This window comes from Malus domestica, chromosome 06, assembly GCF_042453785.1.
Source record: "Malus domestica chromosome 06, GDT2T_hap1".
Taxonomy (NCBI): Eukaryota; Viridiplantae; Streptophyta; class Magnoliopsida; order Rosales; family Rosaceae; genus Malus; species Malus domestica.
The window spans coordinates 32,281,503-32,295,893 of NC_091666.1; the positions used below are offsets into that span (position 1 = coordinate 32,281,503).

Consider the following 14,391-nt stretch of genomic DNA (forward strand, 5'->3'; position numbering starts at 1 on the left):
TCTGAGGAAGTACCATGTGTGACCTCTCGCTACATCAAAGCCCGAAGACTCAAGCAGCTCGACGGGCACTACCTCACCAGCTGAGGATTATCCAGTTGTTATGTAGTTTTTACCTTACATCTAAGTTCTCATTCGTTCAACTCGTTTTTCAATGAGGAATTCAGAAGTAATCACGACTTGGCTTGGCTGCATGCTTACAACAATTGATCACTCCTGCACTTCAAAAGAAGACCGCGCCCTTCTTAGGGACTTACCGCAGGAATTGCGCCCTCCGAGGGACCAACCATGCTCTTCAGTGCGAGAGGGTAACCTAATTGCTCTCCAACGCGAGAGGGTAAACCAATTCCCCGACACCCACATGGGTCAGCTCTCCAAGAACGGGAGGATAAACTCTACACTCCGAATATCCAGATATGGATGAGCCGGGCTGCCATAGTATAACTAGATGCACGATGGCTTGCGCCGGGATTTCTAGAAGTAACCGCAATGGTCTTTTTCAAGGCTTAGCTAACTGAAGGATTTTGGGTCTCTTGGCCTAATCCGTGGGGAACCGGGCCCTAGAGACGGAGAGGGCACATTACGTAGTACATCCGATGGACGGCTGCCCTGGAATCCTAAAGCTGCTACCGAGTGCACTAAGGTAGCCTACGGATTCCGGAAGACTGCCTACGGCTTGCCCTTCGAGCAGTAAAGCCGCACTAGACTTATACAACCGCACATTCTTGTGAAAGGTTAAACAAGCTAGCACGCATATACGAAGTTTTATCCACTGCCGACATGCTACGTAGTCGATAAGCTTCACCTCTGCCAAGCGCGGAATGACCTACACCAAGTCATAAAGTGTTGTGATACTTGCTACGCAACGTACGGAATTGGAGAAAGTCAAGGTTAACAGCCTAGTGGTTACGCGGACTTGTCTGCTTCTGTAAGTAAGGCATCCGGCTGCCAACCCAATGGCTAACAACTTTGCAAAGTTCTACACCAACACCTACGGCTGCATAGGCTACGCGAGCTTGTCTGCTTATAAAAAAGTAGCATGCTTGCCACTGGTCTATCAAGTCTAAAGGTTAGGGCATGAACAAAAGAAGCAAAAATGAAGAAAAGCTAAGGAAAACATGTTTATAAACGACTAGCAAAGGCCGAAGGAGTTCAAGCAAAACAAGAGCTACAAGGAAAAACAAAGAAAATCTTAAAGGCTACCTAGATGACTACATTTTAGCAGCCTGGACATCCCATGACTATTCGGTCGCCACACCTTTAGCAGCCGTGAAGCTCTTAGCAGCGGCATCACCCCCGACTGCTCCAGCCTAGGCACCAACTTCTCCAACTACTTCACCAATACCAACATGGACGCGCTGCAGCTCATCCACTTCTTTCTTCAAACTTTCGTTGATCTTCAGTACACCTTGAAGTTCCAACACTTGGGGTTCAAGCCTATCGACGATTCTCTTGAAGTGGATCACTTGATTATAAGCAGCAATCAACTTTTCATCCTTTGCATAAGCAGCGAAAGAAGTCTTTAGTTTTTTCTCAGCCGGCATCTCTTAAGCAGGCAGGGAAGATCATTTTTTCCACCTTCACTTGCAGCAGGCTCCACAACGGTGATTGGACGAGCCAATGCATCCGCCTTGATCCTATTCACCTCTTATTTTGGGAGCAGCCCACGTTTCTCCTGACGAAGAGAGCTAAAGTAGCCAACGCCATTCGTGGTACCCAGCAGGGGAGTTCAACCCAACATTCCAGCAGCTCATGAGGCCCGCAACCTCCTCGGCCCATGCCAGCCGACGTGCTGCACCACCCCGACGGCTGCCCCGCGGTAGCACCATCCAAGAAGAAGAAAAGGAAAAATAATTTTTTCTTACCTCAGTGCGGCATGAAGAAGACGAAGAAAGCAACGAAAGACGGTCATTTGCACGGGCAAGATGTAGAAGATTGCTAGAGGAGGGGGAACAAATATCCTCTACGCTATCTCTTTCTTGTAGGGTAGAATAAATCACTCTCCAAAGTTGATTTAATAACCCACTTAAGGTGGACTTAAATAGGCTTTGAGAGAAATTTATTTCCCTTTCCTAGAATGATCTAATTTCCTATTAAAGAGAGAATCTACATCAAAATAGGAAGCAGTCCTAAGTTTCCTAAAGCAAGAAGATCTCTACACCTGCTGCCCTTTTTTACAAGCAGCCCAACAGGTGTGGGGGCATTTGTGGAGCCAAAAATATTCACTAGGCCCCACGTGGTTTTTTGGACAAAAGAGGACAAAAATGCCCTTAAGGCATACCGGGATTCCTACGCCCGAGCAGTGGGCAATCATCTTTCAATCAAGTCAAAAGTGCCCAAAAAAGGTAACAATTAAAAACCTCTTTCATCAAATCCTTTCTATAAGGTATTTCCCAAAACCTAGTATTTTCTATTTCATTATTTAGCTAATCAATTAGCTAAATAATATATACCTACCATATCTCCTAAAATCATCCTTAATAGTCAATAAAATCACCCAAATTAATAGTCAAAGCCGGCCACCATTCCCATCCTCACCTTTCCCATTTTCCTTATTAAAATAGTCATTTATTTTTATAACCACCCATTTATTCTTTTCATATTTAATTAGCCAATAAATTGGCTAATTAAACATGAAATTGAACCCCAAAAAAAAACCCCTTTAGTGGCCGGTTACCTTTATTCAAAATTGGGCAAGGCCTAACCCTATAAATAGACACATATTCTCACCAAAAATCAATTCCAACACTTTGGCAAAAATCCCAAAATTCTCTAAACACTCTTTCTCTCTAAATTCTAACTTTGGCATCGGAAGTTCTTCGGCCAAAGCCCCCCATTCATCGTGGGCACGTGAGGCTCTTGGCCTTAACCTAAGGTGTTAATTGTTTTGTAGGTGCAAAATTGTCCAAGATCAAAGAGGAAGAAATTTGCATCCACAGAACTTTGTCCTCACATTCTCACACGCTCCCTCACGTGCAGTGGCGGATCTAGGATTTGAACATTGGGTGGTCCTAATTGTAAAAGTTTCAAAAAAACTTAAACGAAAATAACATTTAAAAATTTTACAATAAATTACCATTTGATGTTAGAGAGAAACATTCCAAGATCAGATTGTTTTATCTAATCAAAATAAAAAATCATATGAACTAACAAAGACATAATATATATATTAAAAATTATTATTTGCACTCTAAAAATATCACTTTGTATTTCAAACTTTCTAAAACAAAAAAGAAATTTACACTTACGAGGAATGCAAAATGTGATTTTTAAAGTATAGATAAAAGTTCTCTATAAATTAACCAACAATGATCAAATTGTTATAAAAAAATCATAAACTACATCACAATAATCGTATGAATATTTTCATCTAATACACATAAGACCAAAATCTAAAATTTATTTGAAATTCAATATTGTAATGAGGTGATGATGGAAAGATAGAGGTGGAATAATTGTGGTGGGGTTCCGGGGTAAGGTTTGTATTGGATGGGTGGATTTGGGGTTTTGTTCTAATTAAAATAGGGAATTGCATGAGAAGTAGTTGGGCCTCGGGTTTGTAGACGAAAAAGAGTGTTAATTTTTTGAATGGTCTGGCTCAAAACAGCACTGTCTGGCCAGGTCATTAAAAACAATATTAAACCTCCTTCTTCTTTGCTAAATTCTGCTGGGTGCTGCGCTGCAAATTCATGGAGTTCCAAAACCAGCACGGGACCAGGCAGTCGGGTGATCCTCAACGATCTTCACAGATGCTTTTCCGATCTTCCAGAGGGTCCTGGACCACCCAGGTCCTGTAATGGATCCGCCCTTGCATCACGTGTGAGCTAGATAAATAACTTCACAATCTTGAAGCACTGGTGAAATTGAAGAGAAATGTTGTTAAGGAGACTCTTCATGAACTCAATGTCACCTCATGTTTTTAACACAATATTTTATAATATTGGCACGAGAATTAATATTAATCTGTAAGGTGGAAAAGTCCATAGAGAGTTCGACTTTGAAAAACTCTCCTTATCATTTCTCGAAATTAATAGTCTCACAATTAATCATGGCACTATGCTGCTTTTGATTAGGTTTTTTTGTTATTTGTTTTTGTTGCCTTCGAACCCAACCTTGTGAGGGTATTTTATTGTATCTTGAGTTGCTGCTCTTCTTTTACTTGAGCCTTACTTTATCTATCATTGTTTGAGAGAGTATTTTATTGTATCTTGTGTTGCTGCTCTTCTTTTACTTGAGCCTTACTTTTTTCTTTTTTTTAGAAAGACTGGATAAAACACCAAGGCAAAAGCCAACAGAACAAAGAAAGCCCACCAGAAGAGCAAACACAGCAAAAGAAAGAAAAGGGTAGTGAGAGGGATAACAGAGAAAAAATGCTGCCACAAAGGCAAAACGTCAACCCAACACACACCCACAAAAACAAAAAACAATTATGGAGGACAAGGAAGACCATCCTTGTTGAATGTGAATCAATGAAGATGGGGGTCTTCTGCCACAAGTGGTGCCGCACATCTATCACTGTTTGGTTGTTAGCTCTTGTTGAGTCTTGTTCTAGTTTTTAATGACAAAAAAAAATAAAAAATTAAATCCAAGAAAGTCATGATGGTAATAAATGAAGATACGACATGACGAATGTGAAATTAGGCGGGAGGTTGAAAGCTAATCAAAGGTTGGAACCCTACGGTTGGTACTTATCGAATTGGATTCCCTTCTAAGCAAATGGTGGGGATTTTCATGACCACACAACATGAGTCGTTAGATTTGATCTAACAGTTACAATTATTATAACTTTTGGAGGGATCCTTTGTTTGTAACTGTTGGATCAAAATCCAACGGCCTATGCTGTGTGGTCATGAGGATCCCCACCATTTGCTCAGGAGGGAATCCAATTCCGGTACTTATGGTACCCAAGGATCATCTCTGGATTCACTTTACGAGGATCCTGAGAATTTGTATATTGTGTTCGTTCATTATACATTATGCAATCAATTTTCGTCAAATAGTGTTTGTGTTCAGTTTTAAATAATAAAAAATTAAAATGATTTCTAATCTCACGATGTACAATAAACGGATACGATTTACGAGTTTCTGGAATCCTCACAAAGAGGATCTGGATTCTTTATGTTACATAAAAAAGTTTACTTTTTCCGATCAATTAGTATTTTTTTTTTTAAAGGAGACCAGCATGTGGTTTTACCACAATAGTATATTTTTGGAAGCTGAGAAGATTAAGAAATGCATTTTAGCCTTTTCTGATCACCATCATGTGATTCATTAGCGCAAAAAATCGAATTAAAGACGTATTGTGTGAACTATAAACCTAAAACTGGTCCCTAACTATTGAGCCAAGCATGATAATTCAATCAATTAGTATTTGGTTCAACTAGTAAATGATCTAATCATACTTCTGAATGTTATATTTGACTGATGAAAAAAAAACAGTGCACTTGCTGAAGATCCAAAGTTATGATGGATTTGAGATGAAGCTTTGCAACTTTAATTTATCTCAATAGCATCATGCAGCTTAAAAATTTACCACCAAATAAAACCGAAAGACGATATTTTATTTTTCATTAATTTATATCTCCTACACGATAATTTGTTGCAACCAGTCTATAAATTATTTACATGTAAAATGTAAGTTAATTTATAAAGTACGCCCTTAATTTCCAATGATTCAACTTCAACATATATAATAGCTTTGTCACTGTATTGGGAGAATTTTTTCAATATGCTAGAACATGGAGCACTACATTAAAAATTTTCAAATATTTAACTATTTGTATTATGATAGTTGGTATATCATGTTTTATTTCTGGTAAACTGAAACTGTATGGATATTTGTAAGTTTATAATTTTGGATAACATTATGAAGACTAAATTTGTAGACTAAATTTTGGAAACTAAATGATATAGAAGTTAATGATTGTTTTATTACTTAAACATTAATAAACATGCTTATTTCTATTGATAACACATCATTTAATTTACAAATTTTGTCTGATTAACATTACACTTTATATAGTCTATCATTGGTGTTGTGTCGGCAAATATCGAAAGTCCAAAAAGCTAATGACAAAAAGATAAAAAAGATAGTCCAAAAAGCTTATCCTCCGAATGCCATGCTGTCCGTGGGTAATTGTAAACCAGCTGGCATGCGATATGAGCTAATTTGCGGACCAGGATCCTCTCCTGAGCTAAGGATGAGGATCTTCCTCATCAAGGTATATGGATCGTTGGATGAAAATCCAATGGCTACAAACAGGGGGTCCCTTTAAAGTTATAATAATTGTAGCCGTTGGATTTTCATCCAACGGCCCACACCCTTTGATGAGGAGGATCCTCATCCTTAGCTCAGGAGAGGATCCTGGTCCCTAATTTGCAAGCTCAAGCAAACCGACGTGTCAGGTTAGTTAAGTTAGCTATCGTAGTGCGTTCATTAAAGTGTCAAAAATAATTTCATTGAATAAAAGATAATTCAATACTATTTCTAACGAAACTATCAACTTTCTTAACAACGTGATTAAAGATGTAATTAACAAGGTAACACCCAAAAAAAAAGTTACTAGTGTAATGTTAAAACGTACATGTATTTATTTAGTAATCGTTTACTTCACGCTCAAGAGATAGTACTTTTTTTTTTTTAAATCCAACAAAATATAACATTTGAACTATAATAATTAAAAATAAGTGATTGCGTGATGATCATATAAAACAATTTTTCCAATTCTAGATCCTTAAAATTCACAAGATATAAAAGTTTATTTAGCCCTTCTTTCCTCCCTCCAAAAGAAATGGACAAAGATCCTTTCGGATTTCACTTTTCGAAACTTAAGGATCCGGTAATATGGATCACTCAAATTGAATATGATGGTTCTTATTAACTTATTCCGCTGACTCACTTTAAACAAACCAAAACTCCAATTTCTCTTTCACATAAACTAAATGCCCAATTTTTTTATCCTTAAACTCTAGACCTGGAGAGGGTCCACATTCAAAGAAATGACAAAAATAAACGAGCCCCTCTCAGTCACATTAGCACAAAAAAGCAAAGATTAAACATAAAATAAACACTTGAGGCCATTGCATATTCATAGTCAAAAGCAAAACAAAAGTATCCAACCTTCTCATCTCATGTTCTTAATATCCAACCTTCAAAAAATGTGCATCTACCATTCCTAAATTCCACCCCAAAACAAAAATAAAAAAAAACCAAAAATAAAACAGATAAAATTAAGTTGAAAATTCAACCCAACCCGCCCAATAAATCAAACACGTCCCCAACCTCCCACACGCACCCAAACCCCCACCCCCCCCTACCCCCTACCCCCACGCCCCACGCCCCACGCCCCACGCCCCAACTCCCTCCTCCTCATATATTTTATCCAACACCAGCAAACATCTGACTTCACTCGTAGTCTAACACCATGTTTGTTCTCATATTCTTCACCGTTGTCTTGGCCTTCTTCTTATACAGGCTCTTCGCCCCCGGCGGGAGCCGCCACGCTCAGCCCCTTCCACCAGGGCCGAAACCCTGGCCTGTCGTGGGAAACTTGCCCCACTTAGGCCCCGTTCCCCATCACTCTCTGGCGGCGTTGGCCCGTCAGTATGGACCCCTTATGCACCTCCGCTTGGGGTTCGTTGACGTGGTTGTTGCAGCCTCTGCTTCGGTGGCGTCACAGTTCTTGAAGACCCACGACGCCAATTTCTCTAGCAGACCACCCAACTCCGGCGCCAAGCATCTCGCTTATAACTACCAGGATTTGGTGTTCGCGCCGTACGGTCCACGATGGCGGATGTTACGGAAGATCAGCTCCGTCCATTTGTTCTCCGGCAAGGCTCTCGATGATCTTAAACATGTTCGCCAGGTAAGCAATTCGGCCGTCGTCTTTTTACGTTGATTTTCTCTACACTTCATTAATGCATGTTTTATTAATTATCTAGCAATCGAAAACTGATTTATTCTTAAATTAAATCACTAGGTTGACTACACGTTTCTTAAAGCTTTTATTAAAAAAAATAATCCATCATCATAATTGTTAATTAACAATTAATTGTGGTCTTAATTATGTAGTTGTTACTCCATGTAAGAAAATTAGTGCATTTTATGCTCACTACTATATTTATCATCATTTGATGAGTTTAAATTTTAAGATTTGTATCGATCCACATAACAAATGACGGCGATAAATAAGGTGGTGAAGCATCATCATCGCTTGAGTACAATGAACAAAAATATTGCCATAAGAAAATAGTGTATGAAAGTGCGATTAATGGTAGACTAGTCCAGGTGATGAATTACCGAGATATAATTTTTCTTTTCAAATCGCTGAGTTTTGAAATCAAAGCCCTAGTAATATTGTGTCTAGACCCTGCTTACTAATTTAGTTTGGAGTAGTGATATAATAGTAATATTGTTTGCAATAAGATAAAATAGACTCGTAAATTTTAGGATTAACTATATTTTACATCACAAGGTTTGGAGATCGTTTGCACAATAAGCCACAAAATTTTGATTTTTATACATATTACACCACGTCATTTCTTAATTACACTAATTTAATTTTCCTTCAATTTGATGTTCGAGATACTATAATTGCATAAGTCTTAACGAAACACTTTTGGTACTCTTTACTTAACGTTAAAGACATTTTTATTCTAAAAAGCCACTCCTAGTACTATTCACTTACAACATTTTTTTGTTCTCAAAGTTTTTAAGTTTTTTTCATTAGTTTTTTTTTTAATTTTTTTTAATAATATTATAGGAGGAAGTAGGTGTGCTGGCACATGGATTAGCAAGTGCAGGGTCAAAGCCAGTGAACTTAGGGCAGCTACTGAACGTGTGCACAGTCAACGCCCTAGGGCGGGTGATGGTAGGGCGGAGGCTCTTCGGAGACGGCGGCGGGCGCGAAGACCAGAAGGCCGACGAGTTCAAATCCATGGTGGTGGAGATGATGGTGTTGGCTGGCGTTTTCAACATCGGCGACTTCATCCCGGCCCTCGAGTGGCTGGACTTGCAGGGGGTGGCGGGAAAGATGAAGAAGCTGCACAAGAGGTTCGATGCCTTCTTGACCGCCATTGTTGAAGACCACAAGAGGAGCGGCGAAGGGAAGCACGTGGACATGCTGACGACGTTGCTGTCGCTCACGGATGATGCTGACGGTGAGGGCGCCAAGCTCACGGACACTGAGATTAAAGCTTTGCTTTTGGTACGTAGGCCCTCTTCTCTCTCTCTCTCTCTCTCTCTCCCTTCATCATTTTGTTTGAACCGTTGCATATGATAACAAAAGGATTTATAGTATAGTTTGACTTTGAGGATTTTAGAAAAATAAGTATTGTTTGTTTTAATAAGTGAAGTATTTTTTTTTTCAAATTATTTTCACTTTTCGTACACTTTTTTTATTATCTTTGTGCTTAACATTTCTTTATCAACTTGTTCGGTTTAGTTATTAAAAGAAAAGATGAACGCTCAAGAAGTGAAAATTTGTCGTTCATAATTATTATTTTGAATTTTTATCTCTCTTTTAGACACTTTTTTTTCATTTAATGTTGTTCATATGAAGTGTAAAACTATTTTATAGTGTGTCAAAAATACTTCTGTTAATAAAAATAAATCAGAAATATTATTAGGACATAAATACAACTTTCCACAATTTCCCCAAAATATAAATTTATTTATACTAATTTCCCCAATGTTATAAGTTTTTACTAATTCCCTCTGTAGATATGTTTTGGTTTTTCAGCAACCTTTCTTGTTGGCCAGTGGTGTCCACGTCATCTTTAGTCACATTACTACAAAAAGCTATTACACTGACCCACCCATAATAATTTTGATGCACACAGAACATGTTCACAGCTGGCACTGACACGTCATCAAGCACGGTGGAATGGGCCATAGCAGAACTCCTTCGCCACCCCAAGATTCTAGCCCAACTCCAACAAGAGCTGGACCAAGTAGCGGGGCGGGATCGGCTCATAACCGAGTCGGACCTGCCTAACTTGACCTACCTCCAAGCAGTAATCAAGGAAACCTTTCGGCTACACCCGTCAACCCCGCTCTCCCTGCCTCGAATGGCGTCCGAGAGTTGCGAAATCAACGGGTTCCACATCCCCAAGGGTGCCACTCTTCTGGTCAACGTATGGGCCATATCTCGCGACCCGGCCCAATGGTCCGAACCGCTTGAGTTTAGACCCGAGCGGTTCTTGCCGGGTGGAGAGAAGCCCAATGTGGACGTCAAGGGTAATGATTTCGAGGTTATACCGTTTGGGGCCGGGCGGAGAATATGCGCCGGGATGACCCTTGGGCTGCGTATGGTGTCTCTAATGACCGCGACCCTGGTCCATGGTTTTGATTGGACCTTGGCTGATGGGCTCACACCTGAGAAATTGAACATGGACGAGGCTTATGGGCTCACACTACAAAGAGCCGCACCATTAATGGTGCACCCACGTAACAGGCTAGCCCCTCATGCATATAATGCGTCATCACCTTGAATTCTTGAGAGAGTTTTGAGTTGTATGATGTTTTATGGAAAATGTGTTGTCTTTGGTAATTCCTGGTGTGTCGATTATGAGCAGAAGTGTTTCTTTATTAGGGCTTTTACATCCAGGTCCAAAAACATAGAGTGTTTTTAGGAGTGACTCCAGTTATCTAATTATATGTTTTTATTTCTTTTATACTCCTTTTATATTTTCTAAAAATAATAAAAATCAATAAAAATCTTTTAATATTATGCATTTTTCAACTCCAAAATATCTAATTAATATCTTATAAACAAAACAAAAAATTAATATACTAACATATATCTATATGCAAAACATTCTACCCTAAATCAAGTAGCAAATATATGAATGTATATTATACCTATAAGTGAGATATGAAACTTAACTAAAAGGTATAAAAAAAAAACATAATATAGCTACAAGCAAGATACATTAATCTGTGACAGGTTGACTATGAAAAAGAATATGTCATATAGGTAGATAAATACAATTAACCTGTGATATAGGTTGATTATAAAAATTAAAAAAAACTATAAATGGGTTAAAGCGGGAGGAAGAACAAGAAATAACAAAAAATATATATATATATAAAGAAATAATCAAAGAGATAATTAGGAAGAAATTTGATTTTTACAATAAGTTTGTTTTTTTAGAGATAATTATTGATAATTAAATTTAAAGAATTGGACTTATTTTAATAAATTGGACCATTCCTACTATTGGCTCAAAAAAATTGGAGTTATATCAAGTTTCCCCTTCTTTATTTTACGCTTGATGATTTGCTTTTCATATCCGTCTCTAAAATAATAAAATCACGTACAATATTCACATGATAATTTGATTAATTTGATTGAAATGATCATTTGTTTATTCTCGATTCAATGAAATTGAAATTATGTAAAGCACACACGATTCAAGTCATTAGTGGTTTTTTTTTCTCTTGAACTTTAAAGCTAATCTATGCATTTAATCAAATTTAAAAGTTGTAAGTTGAAGATCACATAGGACAGTCACGAGTTAACATTGATGTAGTCAAGTTTGAATATCGCTCGGTACAATGAATTACATGAACATCGCTTAAAAAATATAAAATACTTAAAACGGATATTCATTATGCAAAAAATGATCAAAACAACTAAAGGATGAATGAATTTTATTTTTATTGGGAAAAATTAGTTGAGTGTCCTCATCAAACTAACAATGATTGAATATAAAAGGGATCAACCAGTGACTTCGGTATACTAGTCTATTTCGGAAGCTGGAAAGACTCACAGAGCGATTTTAATCTCTTTTAATCATTATTGTGTGATTCACCACCAGTGTTAGAAGTGTAACCCAAAATGTGTTGCATAAAATACGAGTTTAGAATTTATCCTAAACTACCGGACCATCTCATAGTGGTTATAATGATTGAATAATTGAACGGTTTTTTATTTTATTTTATTTTATTTTTTTTTTAGAGAACTACCAAAATCCAAGTGCCATCTTCTCTGGAACGACTACGAGCAAAAACAACGAACTCTCTCTCTGAAATTCCGATCTTTGTTTCATCTGAAAATGCGAGCTCTCCAATTCGAATCTGAGCCGTCCATTTCAGGGTTTTGTCTCTGAATCCAATCTGCCCCCACAGCAATGGCGACGAACCTTCGAGAACACTTCAACAAGCCGGTCAACTCGCCGATCCCGAGCCACCCAGCTACAATCGGCGGTCAAGATCAGAGCTTGTCCGTCGTCATCTCGCCGGAGTGCCATGGATTCTGGTACGACGCCGTTCTAGTGGTTCCCGCAGTCGTTTTCGTGGTGTACTTGGCGTTTCAAGCCAAGAAGAACGTCATCAAGCTCTCCAATGGAAGATCATACATCATGATATCCTATTATGCCCTACTCTGGGTCGCCAGCCTTCTCAACCTCGCCTGGTGCGCTCTTCAGGTTCGTGGGTTTTCAATTTTTGAAGGTTTTGGGTTGTGGGTTTTTTACAGTGTTGTGATTTGATTGCGATTTGGTGTTCGATTTTTCGATGCAGGCATGGCAGTGCTCAGGTGGGAAGGAGGTTGCTTGGAATGTGTTGTCATTGTTTACGGGTTCTGCAATGCTGGGATTGGAGATTAGCTTGGTGGGTTTCTTGCTCCAAGAGGATTATGCAAGTGGGGTTGAAGCTTTAGCTCATACTTTCTTGGTCTCTGGGATTGTTGTTGGTGTAGACATACTGCTTAAGGTAATTGCTAATCGGCATAATCGCCTTGTTGTTTGTAAATTGGTGAAGAATCCGTTGCATTGTGTATGCATGTTGTGATTTCAGCTTATATTTCGTTTTAATTTCAGTTGGTTGAGATGGGATCAACCATTTCTATTTCATTTTTCCTTATGTATGCAATGCAATTGTTGTTACTTTGTAGTGTGTGCTAGACTTTCGTGGCGGAATCCCATTTGCTACATTTGATTACTTCGTAGTGTGCTAGAATTTCGTTGCGAAGTCTCATTTGGTACATTTGATCATAAATGTTATTCCTGCAGAGGTAGAGTGAGCAATTGAATGATCGCCTGCTGCTTTGGTTATCGTCAAAGTCTAGTGTTTTTTCTTTCAGTCTGACATTGAAGAACTCTAGTTAATAATAGCTTTGATGATCATCTATTCGGAGTTTTTGTTTTCTGTTTTGAGTTGTCAAGTATTTTCTGTTGATTTGGTCGTTGAAGAAGTTTAGTGTTTGGTTGTTTCATAGTTTTAGAAGTATTTTTATGTCTCTGAGCACATTCCCTTTTGTATAAATGTATATAATGTCTTCCACTGCATACCTATGTACCAGTACTTGAACCGTCTTTTGAATCTGTTGGTAGGGTTGTAATAAGCCTTGTTCATTTTCAGGTCATCTATGTATTCGGGTTTGGGGTACCGCTGTTCACTGTTGGCATTGGAAGTACATATGGAGTGAAATGGGGCTTGTGGCTCATCCACAAATTATTGCTTACTGCAGTTTATGGCTTCATATTGTTTGTGCATTTCTCAAAGTGGAGAGAGAAGTTACCTCGTGAGTACATTTCCAATTCCGCTATCATTGCTTTTGCTGGAAATCTAACAAATCTAACTCGCGGTTATCTTCTTATCTTCTGCAGCTAGACCAGCATTCTACAACTACATCGTCATAATGTTTGTACTAAGTGCTTTGGCATCATTTGGTTGCGGGCTTGCTGGAATTGGAGCTGGTTTTGGAATCTGGTACTCAAAATTAAGCACAAAACTAGAACTTTGATACGTTCATTATCTCAAATGCTTGCAATTTATAAATTTGAATTTGTGCACATCCTGCAGGTTGTACAATTTGACGGACATATGCTATCACACTCTTTATCTTCCGTTTCTGTACGTGATTTTTCTAGCGGATTTTTTCCAGGTGATCATTCTTCCCAGTCCCGACCCCACTTAGTGGGAAAATGCTTTGTTGTTGTTGATCATTCTTCCCAGTCGTGGTTAAACAGTATTTTCGGGTTTTCCGATTTTTTCTCCAAGTGATGCTCATGCAATTGCTAATCTACATTGTGATTTTTGCAGGAAGAAAGTTTTCTCCTGGAGAATGCGTATTACTCAGAGATGAAGGATGCTGGGTTCTTTGATGCCGATTGGGATTAGTCCGTCGGACCATCAGTAACTTGTGAACGTGTAAATTCAGCAGAAAGAAGGCTGGACCTTTTGTATACTTTGTAAATAAGTTGAACGGATAAATGTTGGATTTTGTGAGTGAAAGTAGATTGAGAGGTTCCCGTGTAATATGATGGCTTATTTTTAGCTACGCCCCTTGAAAGCTAATATCTCACTTTGCCTCTCTAAAACTCAAAATTTGCTCCACTTTGCCCCTTAAAACCCGATTTTGATCTCATTTTTGTCCAGGGAAATTCAAA

At 38.5% G+C, this 14,391-nt stretch overlaps 2 protein-coding genes across 2 annotated transcripts; both read left to right on the forward strand.

Moving 5' to 3' along the window:
- The first annotated feature begins 7,268 nt into the window (after nt 1-7,268).
- LOC103437875 (flavonoid 3'-monooxygenase) lies at nt 7,269-10,731 on the forward strand. The gene is made up of 3 exons (XM_008376388.4): nt 7,269-7,862; nt 8,760-9,203; nt 9,838-10,731. The coding sequence occupies exons 1-3, from the start codon at nt 7,422-7,424 to the stop codon at nt 10,486-10,488; spliced, it is 1,536 nt and encodes a 511-aa protein (XP_008374610.1). The 5' UTR covers nt 7,269-7,421; the 3' UTR covers nt 10,489-10,731.
- A 609-nt stretch (nt 10,732-11,340) lies between these two features.
- On the forward strand, nt 11,341-14,282 carry LOC103437876 (protein CANDIDATE G-PROTEIN COUPLED RECEPTOR 2-like). Its single transcript, XM_008376390.4, has 6 exons — nt 11,341-12,426; nt 12,521-12,712; nt 13,361-13,523; nt 13,609-13,711; nt 13,805-13,886; nt 14,045-14,282. Exons 1-6 carry the CDS (start codon nt 12,130-12,132, stop codon nt 14,120-14,122), a joined length of 915 nt encoding a protein of 304 aa, XP_008374612.1. The 5' UTR covers nt 11,341-12,129; the 3' UTR covers nt 14,123-14,282.
- Nucleotides 14,283-14,391: the final 109 nt, after the last annotated feature.